At 44.2% G+C, this 18895-nt stretch overlaps 1 protein-coding gene across 26 annotated transcripts in view; it reads right to left on the reverse strand.

Moving 5' to 3' along the window:
- Positions 1-18895, reverse strand: part of LOC144684561 (uncharacterized) — a 336148-nt gene that overhangs the window by 283464 nt on the left and 33789 nt on the right. For all 26 annotated transcript variants that reach the window (XM_078548502.1, XM_078548509.1, XM_078548490.1 and 23 more), the window contains exon 2: positions 11601-11675. In XM_078548502.1, coding sequence (XP_078404628.1) covers positions 11601-11675 — 75 coding nt within the window. The remainder of the gene's footprint in view (positions 1-11600; positions 11676-18895) is intronic.

An 18895-nucleotide genomic window follows, 5' to 3' on the forward strand; every position in this document is an offset into this window, starting at 1 on the left:
GCAAAGCCCATGAGTTTTATGCTGTGTTTTCTGAGGAGACCTCTGTAGATTATGAGATGGCCAAAAAGGCCATCCTTGGTGCTTATGAATTAGTGCTTGATAGTTATAGATAGACACTGCTACGAATCAGCGAGGTTCCTCCTGTTGAGGTAATTGGACAATGTGATGTATTGTGGAGCCTTGATGAACAGAGCATCAGTGGCCTGCTTTATGCAGTTGTGTCCTGCAGACTTGGAGATGTCCCTGTAGTGGACTGAAAGGAGGTAGTGAAAAAGAAGTTTAGAGCTGAGGTAATTTAGACTGCCATTGACAATGCACATTTCCCCGCTCTAGGAGGCAGTGAGTACTTTTACAGGAGGTTGCAGAGATCTGAAACAGCCTGCCTGGAAACACATAGGCCAGCATCTTCAGGTTGGCGAGCAGGGGTGGGGCCCACTCGCCGACGCGTAAAATGACGCGGGTGATGTCGGTCGTGCGTCCTGACGTCACCCGATGTCAGTTAGATTGTCAGTTCAGTGGGCACGCTTCCAAGTCGGATGCGCGCCCGCCAACCTGTCAACGGCCTATTTAGGCCATTCAAAAAACATTTAAGCTCATTAGTGGACCTGCCCGTCCAACCTTAAGGTTGGCGGGCAGGTTGGGAGCGCTGGCGGCCACCTGAAAAAGCATGAAACCTCATCCACGGGCGGGATAAGGTTTCACTGCTGAATCAAAAAATTAAGAGACACTTTTAATTAACGTTATGTCCATGTCACATGAGGGGACATGGATGGTGAATGAAATTTTCACTGCATTAACTTTTTTACTTTGGGAACCGATCTCCCTGAGGTAGCAATTAGTCTCAGGGAGATCGGAGCGCTTCAGGAGCGCACTTCCAATTTTAGGAATCCCCCCCACCCGCACAGAAAACGCATAGGGCTTCCCTGCGGATGTCACGGTAGGCGGGCCTTAATTGGCCCGCTCACTAAAAATGGATCATCGGAGGGTCGTCCGCCCCTGCACTTCCCCGCCTTTGGGGGGGAAATTTTGCCCATAGTTTCCTGAGGCACTGTTCATCAGATAGGTCCAAAAATGACCAGTTGGCCTGTGTACCCTGTATGCAGGATGTAGACTCCTATGAGTAGTCCCCACTCCTCTGTTGCCTTCTGATTAGGGCAGCTCATCTCCAGATAAAAGAAACTGGACATAATTGCACAAGCACAGAAAGTTTATTGAGGTTGAAAAGGTGATAGAAGTGGGAAATAAGTAATCTGAAAGCTGGAACCTCCTGGCAAACCATTGTATGGTAGATTGAACTGTAGCTGAGCATCTCAGGATGGTGCCTGGCTTGGAGGGGAACTTGCAGATGGTGGTGTTTACATGTGTCTGCTGCCCTTGACCTTCTTGATGGTAGAGGTCGCAGATTGGGGAGGTGTTGTCAAAGGAGCCTTGTGAGTTTCTGCATTGCACCTTGAATACAGTACACGCTGCTGCCACTGTGCTTCAGTAGTAGAGGGAGTGAATGTTTAAGGTGGTGGATAGGATACCGATCAAGTGGGCTGCTTTATCCTAGATTGTGTCGAGCTTCCTAAGTGTTATTGAAGCCACATTCACCAGGGCAAGTGGAGAGTATTCCATCACACTCCTGACTTGTGAATTGTAGACGGTGGACAGACTGGGGAGTCAGGAGGTGAGTTACTTGCTGCAGAATTCCCAGCCTTTGACCTGCTCTTGTAGCCTCAGTATTTATGTGGCTCGTCCAATTAAGTTTCTGGTCAATGGAAATCCCCAGGGTGTTGATGATGAGGGTTTCAGCGATGGTAATGCCGTTAAATGTCAAAGAGGGGTGGTTAGATTCTTTCTTGTTGGAGATGGTCATTGCCTGGCACTTGTGTGGGGTGTATGTTACTTGTCACTTATCAGCCCAAGCCTACAAATGTTATGCAGGTCTTGCTGCAAATGGACTACAAAGGGAAAGTCTCAGCATGGAAATAAAATTGACTGAATTAAAGGAAACAGAGAGTGTTGGTGAATGCTTGTTTTTTGGTCTAGAGGAAAGTATACAGTAGGGTTCCCCGGGGTTGGTACTAGGACCATTGTTTTTTGATATTTATAGACTTGGATCAAAAGGGCATAATGTCAAAATTTGCAGATGACATGAAATTTGCAAGTATAGTGAACTGTGAGGAGGTTAGTGATAGACTTCAAGAGGACTCAGGCTGGTGGAATGAGTGGACATGTGACAGATGAAATTTAATCCAGTGAGATATAACGTGATGCATTTTTGTAGAAGAATGAAGAGGGGTAATATAAAATGAAGGTTACAGTTCTAAAGGGGCTACAGGACAGAGAGACCTGGGCATACCTGTGCACAAATTATTGAGTGGCAGGGCAGGATGAGAAAGTGGTTACAAAGGCATACGGGATTCTGGGCTTTAAATACCAGTGCAAAAGCAAGGAAGTTATGATGAACCTTTATAAAACACTGATTTGACCTCAACTGGAATATTGTGTTCAACTCCAGGCACCACACTGAAGAAACAATGCGAAGGCTTTAGTGTGGGTGCAGAAAAGATTTATAAGAGCAGTTCCAAGGACAAGGCACTTCAGTTACATAGGCAAATTTGAAAATCTGGGGTTGTTCTAAGAGAAGATTGAGAGCAGATTTGATGGAGGCATTCAAAGGCATGAGTGGTCTAGACAGAGTAAAGATGGAGAACTTATTTCCATTGGCAGAAAAATCAAGAACCAGAGGACATGGAGTTAAGGTGATTGGCAAAACTTCCAAAGGCGACATGAGGGAAAACTTTTAATGCACTGAATGGTTAGGATCCAGAATACACTGCCTGAGAGGGTGTTGGAAGGAGGTTCATTTGTGGCTTTGAAAAGTGAATTGGATGAGCACCTGAAAAGAGAGAATTTGCAGGGCTAAAGGGAAAGGACGAGGGAGTGGGACTATCTAAGTTGCTCTTGCAAAGAGCCAGCATGGATTTAACAGGCTGACTGGCCTCTTTCTGAGCTGTATCCATGCTATGATTCTATGACCTCTCAGATCGCCTGCATCTGATGAATCTATTCAAAGTGCTAAGCACAGCTCCATGAAACAGAATTACAGTAACTCATTTTTTCTTTAATTCATTCATAGGATGTGGGTGTCACTGGTGAGGCCAGCATTTACTGCCCTTCTCTAATTGCCTTTGAGAAGAAGGTGGTGAGCTGCTTTCTTAAATCACTGCAGTCCATGTGGTGTAGATACACCCACAGTGCTGTTAGGGAGGGGGTTCCAGGATTTTGACCCAATGACAGTGAAGGAACAGTGATATATTTCCAATCAGGATGGTGAGTGGCTTGGAGTAGAACTTCCAGGTGGTGGTATTGCCATGAGTCTGCTGCTGTTGTCCTACTAGATGGTAGCAGCCGTGGGTTTGGAAGGTGATGTCTAAGGACCCTTGGCGAGTTCCTGCAGTACATCTTGTAGATGGTATTCTCTAATGCCACTGTGTGTCGGTGGTGGAGGGGGTGAATGTTTGTAGATGGGGTCAAGTTTCTTGAGTGTTGTTGGAGCTGCACTCATCGAGGCAAGTGAAGAGTATTCCATCACATTCCTGACTTGTGCCTTTTAGATGTTGGACAGGCTTTGGGGAGTCAGGAGGTGAGTTACTTGCCTCAGAATTCCTTGCCTCTGATCTGCTCTTGTAGCCACAGTATTTATATGGCTAGTCCATTTCTTTTTTGGTCAATGGTAACCCCCAGGATGTTGATAGTAAGGGACTCAACAGTGGTGATACTATTGATTGTCAGAGAGCAATGGTTAGATTCTCTCTTGTTGGAGATGATCATTGCCCGGCACTTGTGTGGCACTAACGTTACTTGCCACTTGTCAACTCAAGTCTGGGTATTGTCCAGGTCTTGGGATTTGGACATGGGTTGCTCCAATGTCTGAGGAGTCGCAGGTGGTGCTGAGCATTGTGCAATCATCACCAAGCATCCCCACTTCTGACCTTATGATGGAAGGAAGGTCATTGATGAAGCAGCTGAAGATGGTTGTGCCTAGGACACTACCCTGAGGAACTCCTGTAGTGATGTCCTGGAATTGAGATGATTGACCTCCAACAACCACAACCATCTTCCTTTGTGCTAGGTATGACTCCAACCAGTGGAGAGTTTTCCCTCGATTTCCATTGACGACAGTTTTGCTCGGGCTCCTTGATGCCACAGTCGGTCAAATGTTGCCTTGATGTCAAGGGCAGTCACTCTCACCTCACCTCTGGAGTTCAGCTCTTTTGTCCATCTTTGAAGCAAGGCTGTAATGAAGTCAGGAGCTGAACCCAAACTGAGTGTCGGTGAACAGGTTATTGCTAAGCAAGTGCCGCTTGATAGCACTTCACTTGATCGAGAGTAGATTGATGGGACGATAATTGGCTGGGTTGGATTTGTCCTGCTTTGTGTACAGGACATACCTGGGCAATTTTCCGCATTACAGGGTAGATGCCAGTGTTGTAGCTGTACCAAAAGAGCTTGGCTGGGGTGCCACAAGTTCTGGAGCACAAGTCTTCAGTACTATTGCCAGAATATTGTCAGGACCCATAGCCTTTGCAGTATCCAGTGCCTTCAGCCATTTCTTGATATCACATGTTGAATTGGCTGAGGACTGGCATCTGAGGTTCTGTGGACCTCCAGAGGAGGCCAAGATGGATCATCCACTTGGCATTTCTGGTTGAAGATTGTTGCAAATGCTTCAGCCTTATCTTTTGCACTGATATACTGGGCTCCTCCATCGTTGAGGATGTGGATATTTGTGGAGCCTCCTCCTCCAGTGTGTTGTTTAATTATCCACCACCATTCATGACTGGATGTGGCAGGACAGCTTCAATCTGATCCGTTGGTTGTAGAATCTGTCCATCGCTTGCTGCTTATGCTGTTTGGCATGCAAGTAGTCCTGTGTTGTAGTTTATCAGGTTGACACCTCATTTTTAGGTATGCCTGGTGCTGCTCCTGGCATGCTTTTCAGCATTCTTCATTAAACCAGGGCTGATCTCCTGGCCTGGTAGTAATGGTGGATTGGGGGATATGTCAGGCCATGAGATTACAGATTGTGGCTGAGTACAATGCTGCTTCTGCTGATAACCCACATCCCCTCATGGCTGCATAGTCTTGAGTTGCTGGATCTGTTTGAAATCAATCCCATTTAGCACTATGGTAGTGCCACACAACATGATGGAGGGTATCCTCAGTGTGAAGACGGGGCTTCATCACGCTTACTGATACTATCATTGACAGATGCATCTGCGACAGGCAGGTTGGTGATGGACATTGAAATCCCCCACCCAGAGTACATTCTGCACACTTGCTACCCACAGTGCTTCCTTCAAGTGGTGTTCAACATGGAGGAGCACTGATTCATCAGCTGAGTGTGGGGGTGGGTGGAGTTGGTGGTACATAATAATTAGCAGGAGGTTTCCTTGCCCATGTTTGATCTGATGCCAAGAGACTTCATGAAGTCCGGAGTCAATGTTGAGGACTCCCAGGGCAACTCCCTCCCAGTTGTATGCCTCTGTGCCGCCACCTCTGCTGGATCTACCCTGATGGTGGTACAGGATGTATCCAGGGATGGTGATGGCTGTGTCTGGGACATTATCTGTAAGGTATGATTCTGTGAGTATGACTATGTCAGGCTGTGTTTGACTAGTCTGTGGAACAGCTCTCCAAATTTTGGCACAAGCTCCCAGATGTTAGTAAGGAGGACTTTGCAGGGTCGATAGGGTCATATTTGCCATTGTTGTTTCCGGTGCCGAGGTGGATACCAGGTTGTCGGTCTGGTTTCATTCCTTATTCACTTTGTAGTGGTTTGATACAACTGAGTGGCTTGCTAGGCCATTTCAGAGGGCATTTAAGAATCAACCACGTTGCTGTGGCTCTGGAGTCACATGTAGGCCAGACTAGGTAAGGACAGCAGATTTCCTTCACTAAAGGACATTAGCGAACCAGATGTGTATTTTTAACAATCGACAATGGTTTTACGGTCATCATTAAACTTTTAATTCCATATTTTTATTAAGTGAATTCAAATTCCACCAGCTCCCCAGAGCATTACCCTGGGTCTCTGGATTACTAGTCCAGTGACAAATCACTAGGCCACCACCTCCCCTTGGTTTCAGCAGATCAAGTGCTGTACCAGACTCTCACTTAACAAAACATGCAACTCTGACTGCTTAACCAAACTCAGATTGAGAATAGATTGAGAATGGCTGAGAGAAAAGTAATTGTTATCTGTGGTGTAAACTATTTTGTGCAGAGGGACATCATTTTATTCAGTATGGGTGGACAGTGACAGCAACAGAACTTGAATGCTCTGAATCAGAAAATAAAACAAGTGGGAAAGATATTTCTGTTAGGTAGCGCTGTAGGCCAATAAGATGACTTACTACTCCCTTGCCTTACAGGCTCTGAAAATCCTTAACAACAGTTCTTCAATTCTTAACCTTTTTCTTGTCTGCAACATTGTGTATCAATTCTACTCAATGTGTTCTTCCTCATGTTGCTAATTTTGGTTAATCGTTTTCAATGGGGTTTCTACTCATGACTTCCCAGCTCCAAACACATCACCCTTTACTTTGACCATTGGATGCCCGAAAGATACATTCTCACAGCACACCACCTTCCCACACCAGATTTGATGATCATTCTTGATATCCACCCTCCACCACCGCCTCCCACCCCCCCGCCCTCCCACATACCCCACCCACACAAGTATTTTTCCAAGGTAAAAAAATATCCTAAGTATCCAAAGAAAATGAAAAACAGAATTTTTTCTAGATTTTTCGGGCTTTTCCCCTTGATTGCTTGCATTAATGTTCGGGAGTTTAATCCTCAATTTTTGAGATCAGGACTTTGAAACAGGAGTGGCCATTTAGCCATTTACCCTAAGGGTTCTTAATATCTTGAAAACTGCAATCAAATCACCCCTTAATCTTCTAAATATCAGTGAGAACAGCCTTCGTTTATTTAATCTCTCTTTGTAATTTAATCTTGGAGTCTAGGGGGAGAATTTTCACATCAGTGTGTGGAGGCAGGTCCCGCACACCGACGCATAAAATGACATGTGGTGGCGTCGGGCATGTGTCCCGACGTCACCACGCATCATTCAGATCTTCCGCTCGGCGGGCGCAGCCAGAGGCGGCTGCGCGTCCGGTGAATTGTCAAAGGTCTGTTAAGGCCATTAATAAACCAATTAAACTAATTCTCAACACTGCCCATCCAACCTTAAGGTTGGTGGGCAGGCAAAGAGCCCGAGCGGCCTTCGCGTTTTTCATGGAACCTCATCCACGGACGGGAGGAGGTTTCATGAAGGTTTTATTAAATTAATAAATAAATTTTGTTCATTTCATAAACATGTCCCAGCTCATTTGACACTGTCACATGAGGGGACATGTGTAATTGATTTTTAACTTTCTTTATTAAAATTTCTCAATATGAGCTTAATCTCCCTGAGGCAGCTCCGTGCCTCAGGGAGATTTCTGCGCTCTTTCGCGCGCATGCGCTCCCGACTCCCAGGAGCACACCCGCTCCTGACCGGCCCATCTGACAAAGAGAAAATTCTCCCCTAGGTATCTATCTGTGTTGCATTTCCTCCATGGTTGATATTTCCTTCCTAAGATGTGGTGCCATGAACTGAATATAGCACTGTACGTGTGACCTAACCAGGGCTTTATATAGCTACAGTATGACTTCTAACCATTGTACTCTGGTCCGCTAGATATAAAGGCCAGGATTCTGTCAATCTTTGTTTTTTTTTGTAACTGTCCATGACATTTTAATGATCTATGTGCATGGTCTCCCAAGTGCTTTTGGATCTCCACTGCTTCTAATCTTTCACCATTTGGAAAGTACTCTGATATCCTTTTTCGGTCCAAAGTGGATGAACTTTACAGGTGCCTATATTGAAATGTATTTGCCATAGTTTTGCCTATTCGCTTAATTCTATTAATACATCTTTATAGTTTAATACATCCAGCTATGCAGCTTACAATGCTGCCAATCTTTGTGTCATGTTATAGAGTTGATTTTCCAGGCAGTATTTCTTGGTGGAAACATTGAACTTTACTTACAGGGCAGCAGCACAACTACTGTGCATCAAACTCTAACTAAAGAAGGACTCTCGCCTCGAGGTTCCCCATGCTGCAAACTGATTGGTTTACACAGATCATGTGATCTTACAACACGGGATTATTCTTAAAGCTACAGTCCTACGTTTATCAGAACGATAATTACTGCATGTCATCAGAAAACTTGTAAATATGGTTCTACGTCCTGTCTTCAGGGCCATTAATAAATACAGTGAATAATTGAATACCTGTGAGCTGCCGTTAGCCACAGCCTATTGGTTAGGGTACCAACCATTATTGCCTGCACTCTGTCTCCCACCACTCAACCAGTCTCATGACCAATGCAATAATTTGCCCGCAATTCCTTGAGCTTCAACTAACAGTTTCTTATTAAGGACTTTATTGAATTAGTGATACAATTACATAAATACGAATTCCCCTATCCACTGCTTGAGCCACTTCTTCAAAAAAGAAATATGATCATATTCTTCAGGCATGACCTATTTCAAATCCATGCTTGCGCCCTCTGATCAGATAAAAACTTTCAAGTGTTCAGTCACTCTATACTTAGCCTAACGTCTATTTTCTGGAAATTACTGGAGTTAACTGTCTACAATTTCCTGGTTTCCTGCTCTTCGATGGATAAGCATCCTGCAGATAATGGACTGAGCTTGGGGTGTATGTCACTTCTAGATTGAACATTGTCTACTTGACAGTAGAGGCCGACTAGTGAGTGGCAATCTCTTCCACGGCTGGCCCAGATGAATAGCATTGGTCCAAAGTCGACTAATATTTTTTCCTTCTGCCGGGCTCTCTTTTATGCCATCTGGTTGTTTCTTTTGTCCTCTGCTTTTCCCATGCCTGATTCTGACTGCTTATCTCCAGGTATTCCAGTCGGTGGGCATGGACTTCCCATGCATCAAACCCAATTCCAATTAACTTGAGGTCTTTCTTGCAGATGTCCTTGTGGCGCAGATGTGGGCCACCTGTTGGTCTTGTGAAGACAGCAAGCTTGCCATAGAGCATGTCTTTGGGAGTTTGGCTGTCATCCATTTGGCACACTTAACCATGTATCTCTGGTTGATATAATGCATCAAGTGTGTTAGCATAGTGGGTGTTGCGTACTAGTTAGTCTGCTTGTCACTTCTCGCTCTGAGTTCTCACTGCTGGCTATTATTGCGTAAAAGTGGGCCTAGTTCTTAAGCCTCGCTTTGCCAGTACATAGTCTCTATATCTGCAAGCCCTATGTAGTGCCTCTCTGCAGTGGTGACAAATGTGAACTGGATACCTCGCAGTCCCAGACTAAATGACAGAGGCCTCAGAGAAAGCCTGGCTCCCAGATGTGTGGTTCCCTACATTACCTTATGTCATGCTCAGTAAAGGCATGAAGTTATGACAAATTTTAAAGCTATATTATTTTTAAAATGGACACAACAGTTTTTAAGGTGGTTGACAACACACCTGGTGACCTTGGTAATGTCAGATCCAGACAAGATCTGAAATTGAAGCAAATACCTTATTAAAATATGAACGATCCTAGCAATTTGTGAAATTCTTTTGTTAAGAATGAACTCTGTGATATCACCCGATACATCTTCCTGCCTCACCATGGAGAATAGAGACATTGAAACTCAATGAGTGTTTGACGAATATGAAATAAGTCTCATCAACCGTTCATTGTATTGTGATGATCCCTCATCGCAAAATACTCAAAGTGTGAAAGGCCACAGCACAGGATGTGAATTGGCCCAATGCACTACCTTATTTGGGAAAGGTCTTTGGGCTAGAAAAGGTCAAGTGGTTAAGGCTGCCATGTTTGTAACCGCTTTTAACAAGTTATAGCAGAAGCTGTCCAGGTTCAGAGAAACACCACGAAAGATACCAACTGAAAAGCCATCGAACCAGCTGCAAGACAATGCAGCCAAGGTGAAACGGCTGTACCTTGAAAGAGGAAAAGGAATCTCTCCACAATCTGTTTCACCTACAAGTTCGCCCGAGAACTGACCTCCTGGCAATTCAACTACAAGAAACCTCGCAGCTTACTGACAATCCTCTGCTTTTACCCAACCTCCAAATCCAATTTGGTTAATACTGCCTTAGTTTACACTCAATCATCAGCAAAGTTATGGAAGTTGTTGACAACAGTGCTATCAAGCAGCACTTACACACCTATAACCTGCTCAGCTTGGTTTCCACCAGGACCACACAGCCCGAGGGCTCATCACAGCTTTGGTCCAAAAATGGATAAAAGAGCTAAATTGTAGAAGTGAAGTGATCATAATTGCCCCTGACATCAAGACAGCAATTGACCAACTGTGACATCAAGGAGCCCTAGTAAACTTGAAGTCAGTGGTAACCATGAGGGAAACTCCCCACTGTCTGGAGTCATACCTAGCACAAAAGGAAGATGATTACATTGTTGAAAGTCAATCATCACAACCCCAGGACATTGTCTCATGAGTTCTTCAGGATAGTGTCCCAGACCAAACCATCTGCAGCTATTTTATCAATGACCTTCCCTTCCCTCCATTATTACTTCAAAAGTGGAAATGTTTGCCAATGATTTCATAGTGCACATTCTCATTCGTGACTCCTCAGATAATTAAATTGTTCCTACTCACATTCAACAAGGCCTGGACAACATTCAGGCTTGGGCTGCAGTTCACGCAAGTGCTAGACAACCTCCAATAAGAAAGAATCTAAACATCTCCCCATGACATTAATGGCATCACTGAATCCCACAGCAACAACATTCTGGGACTTACCATTGACCAGAAACTTAACTTGGACACCCACATAAATTAAAAGCAGCTCAGGGGCTAGAAATTCAATGGCAAGTAATTCATCTCCTGACTTTCCCAAAGCCTGTTCACCATCCACAAGGGCACAGTCAGGAATGTGATGTAATACTCTCCACTTGCCTGGATGAATGCAGCTCCAACAACACTCAAGAAACTTGACGCAATCCAGGGCAAAGCAGCCTGCTTGATTGGCACCCCATCCACCACCTTAAACATTCACTGCCTCCACCACAGGCCTAAAGTGGCTGCAGTGTATACCATCTGCAAGATGCACTGCAGTCACTGATCCTTGCAGACACCTTCCAAACTTGCAACCTCTGCCACATAGACCTACAAGGCTAATGGGTACATGGGAACACTACAACCTAACTTGAAAACACATTGCTGTTCCATCATTGTTGCTGGGTCAAAATCCTGGAACTCCCATCTGACACTGTGGATGCATCTACATCACATGGACTGCAGCTGTTCAAGAAGGCTCATCACCTTCTCAAGGGCAATTAGGGATGGACAATAAATGCTGACCTTGCCAATGATGCCACCCCTCATGATTTAATAAAAAACCCTTCATTCTCAACATTTGCCTTGTGTTTGACAGCTTTATTTCAACAATTACGGCTGAAAATTTCTCAGCCACTTTGAAAAGCACAAAAAAATCACCACTCCTAAATTAACATTTACAATTTATATACTCCATTCTGAAAGCACCACTTACCAGCACCGCGAAAGTATGAACTTGGAAGAAAGAGGCGTCCTAGTGTTCCTTGAACTCCTGCTGCTCCAGGAACTCCTATCAAACCAAAAGAGAATTAATTGTAAATAGTTCACAATTCTTCAAACATAGTTCATTTTCAAATACATGGACCACTTTTTGTCCAGTGCTGTTTCAAAAAAAATCTTCATGCTTCATTCCAATCAGTATAAATTTTATGAATAATTTAGTCCAATGTTTCTTTGACCTAATGTGTGCTTAAATGTTTAATAGTTAATTAGTAAGTGCAAAAACGGCAGTTAGTTTGATGCACTCTGTATGCACCCATTCAAAAGCTACATAATGGCCTGAAATGACCTTGAACCATGTGGCAAAACAACAGTACAATGCTGATTTTCAGCACAAATATTGTGGAAATTTGCTTGCAAATAACTTCAGCAGGTTTTAATGTGATACCATAGTTTCCATGGTGTTTTGTGACAATTTAGTTATACCTCTGCTGAAATTGTCTGCTTTTCATTACTTGAACTGCGACATCTCATGCAGAAGACCTAAGTGTGAGTTCCCTGCATTTACGCCAGTTCTGAATATGAAAAGCTTTCAAGATTGCAATTTTTAAAAAATGGCTTGGATCTTCCAAGCAGCTGCAATGATGGTCAGATTGCCGCTTCAGTCATAAATGCCCCTGCCTCGATGTTGCTGCGTATGTCTTTCAGGGTCTTCTTAGCCTGACATCCATGGAAATGCGCAGCATCTACCCCACGGGGAACTCTGCTGGAGTAGAGTAGGGTTGGCGGAAGACAGGACATGCTCCCTTTTTACGACATGAGCAGCCATTTGGTGAGTTTAAAGATCCAGTTTGAATGTGAGCGACTGGATGAGTGAATGGGTGAGTGGATGAATGGGTGAGTAAATGGGTAGGCTGTATATGTGGGTGGGGTGGGTAGGTGGATGAAGTGGGTGAGTGGGTAGTTGCAGGGTGAGTAAATAGACAGAATTATAAAGCCCCACTACTCCACAGACCATTAATTTAATTCTTTAATTTTCTCACCAAAATGGCCAATCCTGTACCTGTACCGCTAGTACCCAGAAGAAAAGAAATTCTGATCAGGTTTCTTTCAAAATCTCAGAATAATTAATTTATTTTAAAACAAAATGTCTTTTAACAAGTTGCAAGTACTGGTTAACACACAATTGTAATCAGGAGGTGTAACTATGGGGAACACCTTCCCCCCCCCCCGTTGAGGGGCAAGTGCAGGAGCAGGCGCCAGTGGCCGGCCTTCCGATCGGTGCCCTGGTCGGGGGCAGGGGGGGTGCCGCCATTTTACATGGGTGGGCCAATTAAGGCCCGCCCAGCGTGACATCCGCCAGGAAGCACTATGCGTGCGAAAGAGCGCACAGATCTCCCTGAGGTAAAGTGCTGCCTCAGGGAGATCGGCTTCGAATAAAAAGTTGACAGAAAGGTAATAAAAAAATTTCCCTGACATGTCCCCTCATGTGACATGATCACATGAGTTGGGACATGTCCTTAACTTTTATTTAAACATTTGATAAACATTTAAAAGTCCTCATGAAACCTCGTCCCACCCGTGGATGAGGTTTGATGCTTTTTCCGAGGCCCGCCTGGGCTCCCGGCCTGACCACAAACCCTAAGGCTGGACGGGCAGGTCCATCAATCAAGTTAATTAGTTTTTTAATGGCCTTAATAGGCCATTGACAGTTTGGCGGGTGCACAGCGATTCGGCTGCACGCCCGCAGAACTGAAAATCTAAATTATGTGGTGGCATCGGGATGCACGCCCGACATATCCCCGCATCATTCGATACATCAGCGAGTGGACCCTGCCCCCGCTCGCTGACTGGAAAAACCTGCCCTATCTATCTCTTCCTAATGAATTTTCCCAGCCTGCAGACAAAGGACAAACAGATAGAGTCTCTCTGCAGAGATGGGATTATAAAATAAAGGGTAAAGTCTGGAGGGTCTCGACGCTGTCAACCGGGAGTTCACTTGTGTTCACTTGCTGGTCCTGGTGGAAGCCTGGAAGTTCTCACCAATTTTCAGGTCCGAATGTAGACAAGTTACACTCAGATGAGGATTCTCTGGCTACAGGTTAATAGCCACACACAATTTTAGGCAAGGTAGAGAGGCAGGGAGCCAGTCAAGGCAGCCTTCTTTCCTCAGCTTGTTCCTAACTTAAGGTTCACAACTTAAGTTTTTTCCCTCTCTCCCATGTGACTGCCTTTGTTTCTCCCAGCTTTTCATTAAGTGCTTTGCAGTTCAAACAAACAAACAACTGCTTCTACAGTACCATATTGGTCAGGTGATTTCTTGGAAGTTGCCTGCTTGTCTACAGTTCCAAGATGAACTTGACCTTCCTTAAAAAAAAATCCTAGGTTAGCATCCACATGTCCAGATCCTGCCAAATCCTTCCACTTTGTAAAGGAAAACTTCAGTCTTGGGAGTTATGATTCCAAACTTAGGTAAGTACCACGGAACTGTCTGAAGTCTCTGACTCTAGCTCAGAGTCAGAGACATTTGCGGAGGGTACCGGGGAGCAGGGGAATTGCCCATCGGAAGTTGAAACTTCTTAGGCAATTGTTAAATGGGTCAGCATGCCAGGACTTCCACAGGGTCCCGATGTGCAGCTTCGGTCATATGTCCGGAATCCAACAATCTGGAGACTGGAAGATTTGGCCTTGAAGTTAGAAGGTTGAGGGGGTGATCTATACATTTGGGTGCAGTTGGTATTCCGGGTGCAAAGTGTTTTCAAGATTATGTTAGTTTTCCAAAGTTCTAGACTCCGCATAAACTCAAATGCATATTCACAGATTTAAAACCTTCCATGAACAGGTATGATTGGACAGTGTTTTAGAATGTTTTTTTTTCCTTTTGCATTGTTGTATTTAAGAATGGTAAGGTACTTTTATTAATACAGCTGAAGATGAGTTTATCACATAAATACTTTTTAATATGAGTGTCTCACCACTTGTGAGTAACCCCATTTTAAAAACTGAAAATAAGTTTAAAAAGCTATACAGAATCCTTTACTAGTTTCATAGACAGTAGTCAGTTTCTTAGAAAATTAAATATTTTTTGATATTTAAAAGGCTTTTCTAAAATGTCTTTCATACCCTTGCACCTATAAAACTCAGTTGAACTTTAAGAGCTTCCTTAAAGGGCTGCAAAAGGACAGATCATTGATCAATCAGAGGTCATCTTATTTGGACAGGGTCAGCTTCCAGTGTGAATATTTTTTAAACCTGCACAAAAGATTGTGAAAACTTGATTTGCGATGAATATTAGGTTACATGTGAAATTCTGCAACTTTTTGCATTGGTTTGGTCTATTTCTGGCAAATTGTGCAAGTTAGCGGAAACTCTTTCCTTGTGTGTCCAATATGCTTATTGATGGGTTGATGGATACCTATGTGGCAATCTCTCATTGATCCTGCAGCTGCTTCAAATTGAGGGCCACTGAAATCAACTCTTTAATGAAAGAAACAACCTCTGCTTTCAACATGCCCATGGAATGAATGAGAGAGCAACTACCATTGCTGATCCAGCGAGAAGCAAAGATTTTTTAGTTAAAACTTGTTTTTATGTTGCAGCTTCAGTTTTGGGAGAGGAAGCTTACTATATCATTCACCCAAATTTAATTTTCTAATTGTGCAGTATTTTAACCAGTGCTCATAGCCATGTCATTACAGGAGAGCTGAAGCAGATGCATATATATCATTAATAGCAATCTCATTCACATATAATTCCCCAGCTTACTCTGATGCAATTCTAAATTCAGCCTGGCACTCTTTCCCTCTCCCACAACTTGTTTTATGCTTACACCCTTTATTGCCTCCCCTCACAACAAAGCAGACCATCTGAAAAGAGTAAGTACAGCATATAGTAATTTCCATATGTTACAGTCTGCTGATTTGCAGAGCTAGTTACATTAACAAGCTCATACTCTCAAAAGTCAATAGTGAATTGGCAGAGCATGATAATTCAACTTCTGCTCTTTGGTTGAGGGAACTAGAACAATATAGTCACATCCAAAACTACAATCAAAGCAGTACCAACCCACAATTTAGTGTCCTGAGATTCACAGATGTCAAGTGACAGGGGGAAGCACCAGATACTCTCTAGAATAGTGATGGAGAAGGACTCAAAGAGATGGCGACCTATCAGAAAAGTTGGGCAGAATTTTACAGGTGATGGGCTTTTCAGCCCTGCAGCAATTTGGAGGTGGGACTTCCGCTCCTCAATCGGGAGGAATTCCTCCCTCAAAGTCGCTGGCCATTCTGATTGGCCGGTACTCTGTGGTCCCACCAGTCTGAGTGCCGGAACTCACAAGTCGACGTAGGCGTGGGATCTTGTGGCGGGGACTGAAGGGGAGGCCCAGGAGGTCCTGATAGCAAGGCCAGGTAGCGAGTGAGTACTGGGGACAATCTGGAAAGGGGCCCAGTGACAGAAACAGCCCTCCACCTCCCTCTCCTGCCCAAGGCCTGAGCGGGGTGACCTGCTGAGCTTCCCTCCCATCCCTGAGCTCCCCATCCCTGAGCCTCAAAATTGTAGCTGGGCGGGAAGCTGTCTTCAAAGGCCTCAGTTAAGGCAGGTGGCCGGGCGGGATGCCCTAGGCCTTGCCCTGCCCTGTAAATTATGGATTGGACAGGGAAGGGCATGTAGGTGGCAAGAAGGTCGCCAGGGGAATTTTATGCCCCCTCCCCCAACCCCACTGCAAACTTACCAGCAGGGGACTGTAAAATCCTGCCTGTTGCCTTTCTGGCAGCCACTGCTTAGGTTGGAGAACTTAGTCTTCCTGAATTAAAATAATCTATTGAGCACCTCAACCATGTAGGAGACCCTTAAGTTCTTAGTGAATAGGTAGAGAGGACATATAGATAGTTATTTGGTTTAGAGACTGCTATTAGTTAGGAAGGTAAAAACTGGCTTTAATCATGACTCCAGTCACCACAGAATAGATCGTAACATGGGCCTCGAAATTCCTGGAAACACAATGCAATGGTATAAGTATGGAATGCCAGGACCTAGCCTGTTGAAATGTGAGCTGGCTGATTCAACTGTAAAATCACTGGTACAGTTAATTTCAAGAATGTTGGCAGGACAATACAGTATTATGTAGCTTCAGGTATCTTACAAGAAATAAAATCATTTGTAATAAATATGTCACATATTTGACATCCACTAGCTGCCTTGTGCTCTGTGCCTTGTGTGTCAATTTCTTATTTATACCACTTGTACCTACTTGAGTGGGTAGCTCTAGGCTGCTGAGTGCAAGGAAAGGTTGAAAGATGGGGTGGGTGAATGGTTACTCATCTTCCAAGGGGTAGAGAGAACTGTATTGTCTTACTCTTGAGAAATCTTTTCAGCCCGTAAGCTGAAAAACTAGTGCTGCTAATTGATCTGCTTGAGCAACTTTCTATTTTAATCAGCTACTTTGTGGATCTCAAGTGATAATGGGTGAAGAGATTAAAGAATACGTAGAAACAAAAAAAACACGAGGCACGGAGATGCCCAAATCTACACCCCCAAATATCAGGCCAGAGTTGAAACCAATAATTGCGATTGCTCGTTCTTCATGTGCTGTACTGGCAAGTTATGCCACAGTGCCCAGGGGGGTTCTCTGCATTTTATGCTGCCTTCTCCTCCAGATGGAATGCTTGTTATTAGTGACCTGCTTTGGTCTCCAGATCCTGTAGTCATAATCAGGCACGATTTGTGCAATGGATTGCAGTAGCATTAAGGGCCCAAGTGTAAAAGTTCAGTATGCCAGCATACAATACAGGATGTGAAACAGTTAATATGAGTACTGTTAAGTAACATATTTGTGGGGCAAGAACCATGGTGTCATACGATACCTCAAAAGCCAGTTTTTGATTATTATGCGAGGGAATTCCTGTTTCCTTCTCTGATTCCATTATCTGTTCCATTTATGTATCCAGTTATCCGTTTCAATCAAAAGCATTTTTCCTTTGCTGGCCAACTGAGTTCAATAAACTTCTTTTGACACTGCAAAGATTCCTTGTGATTCTTTTTTGTTTGTGGGTTGTAGGTGTCGCTGGCTAGGCCAGCATTTATTGCTCATCCCTTATTGCCCTTGAGAAGGTGGTGGTGAGCTGCCTTTTTGAACTGCTGCAGTCCATGTGGTGTAGGTACACCCACAGTGCTGTTAGGGAGGGACTTCCAGGATATTAACCCAGTGACAATGAGGGAACAGTGATATATTTTCAAGTCAGGATGGTGAGTGGCTTGGAGGGGAAGCTCCAGGTGGTGGTGTTCCCATGTGTCTGCTGCCCTTGTCCTTCTAGATGATAGTGGTCGTGGGTTTAGGAGGTGCTGTCTATGGAGCCTTGATGGGTTCCTGCAGTGCATCTTGTAGATGGTACACACTGCTGCCACTGTACGTCGATGGTGGAGGGAGTGAATGTTTGTGGATGGGGTGCCAATCAAACGGGCTGCATTGCCCTGTATGATGTCAGGCTTCTTGAGTATTGTTGAACTCATCCTGGTAAGTGGAGAATTCCATCACACTCCTGACTTGTGCCTTGTAGATGGTGGACAGGCATTGGGGAATCAGCAGGTGAGTTACTTGCCGCAGGATTCCTTGCCCCTGACCTGCTCTTGTAGCTACAGTATTTATATAGCTAGTCCAGTTCATTTTCTAGTCAATGGTAACTCCCAGGATGTTGATAGTGGAGGTGGTCATTTCCTGGCACTTGTGTAGTGCGAATGTTACTTGCCATTGATTATGGAGACCCAGTCATCAGCATCTTCCATGTGGCCCATTCAGCTGCATCTGATGGCTTCTTCCCTAGTACTCCAACTATTGTTTTCCACCTATCTCTAACATAGGATGACAGCAGTCTGAGGTTAGATGTTTGCCATTTTGTTTTTGTTATGCAAGCCATATCATTCCCTCTTACAAAAAGCTGCACAGTCCTTTAACTGTAAGCACTTGTTTAAATACACAAGTTATGCCTTTATTCCAATCTCTTGTTGAATATCTGTTTTTCCCCCACTGTTTCTGGACTCCTGCTAGAATCATTTAAATTAGTTGTCTCCAGTATTTCTGATGGCAACAGCCCCCAATTGTGGTAGCATAAGCTCCACCCCACCACAGTTAAGCCACTGTTTCATGGGTCCAAGAATTGCTAGCCTGGTGCCCAATAAGCTCTCAATTTGGTTGTGGAGGCAATCAGAATCAAATATAATCAAATGGTGTTTTTAACATAAAAGTAGTAGAACGAGTTTTATCTAATCAGTTTTGTGTGACTTGCATCTGCC

Source organism: Cetorhinus maximus, chromosome 9 (assembly GCF_964194155.1).
Source record: "Cetorhinus maximus chromosome 9, sCetMax3.hap1.1, whole genome shotgun sequence".
NCBI lineage: Eukaryota > Metazoa > Chordata > Chondrichthyes > Lamniformes > Cetorhinidae > Cetorhinus > Cetorhinus maximus.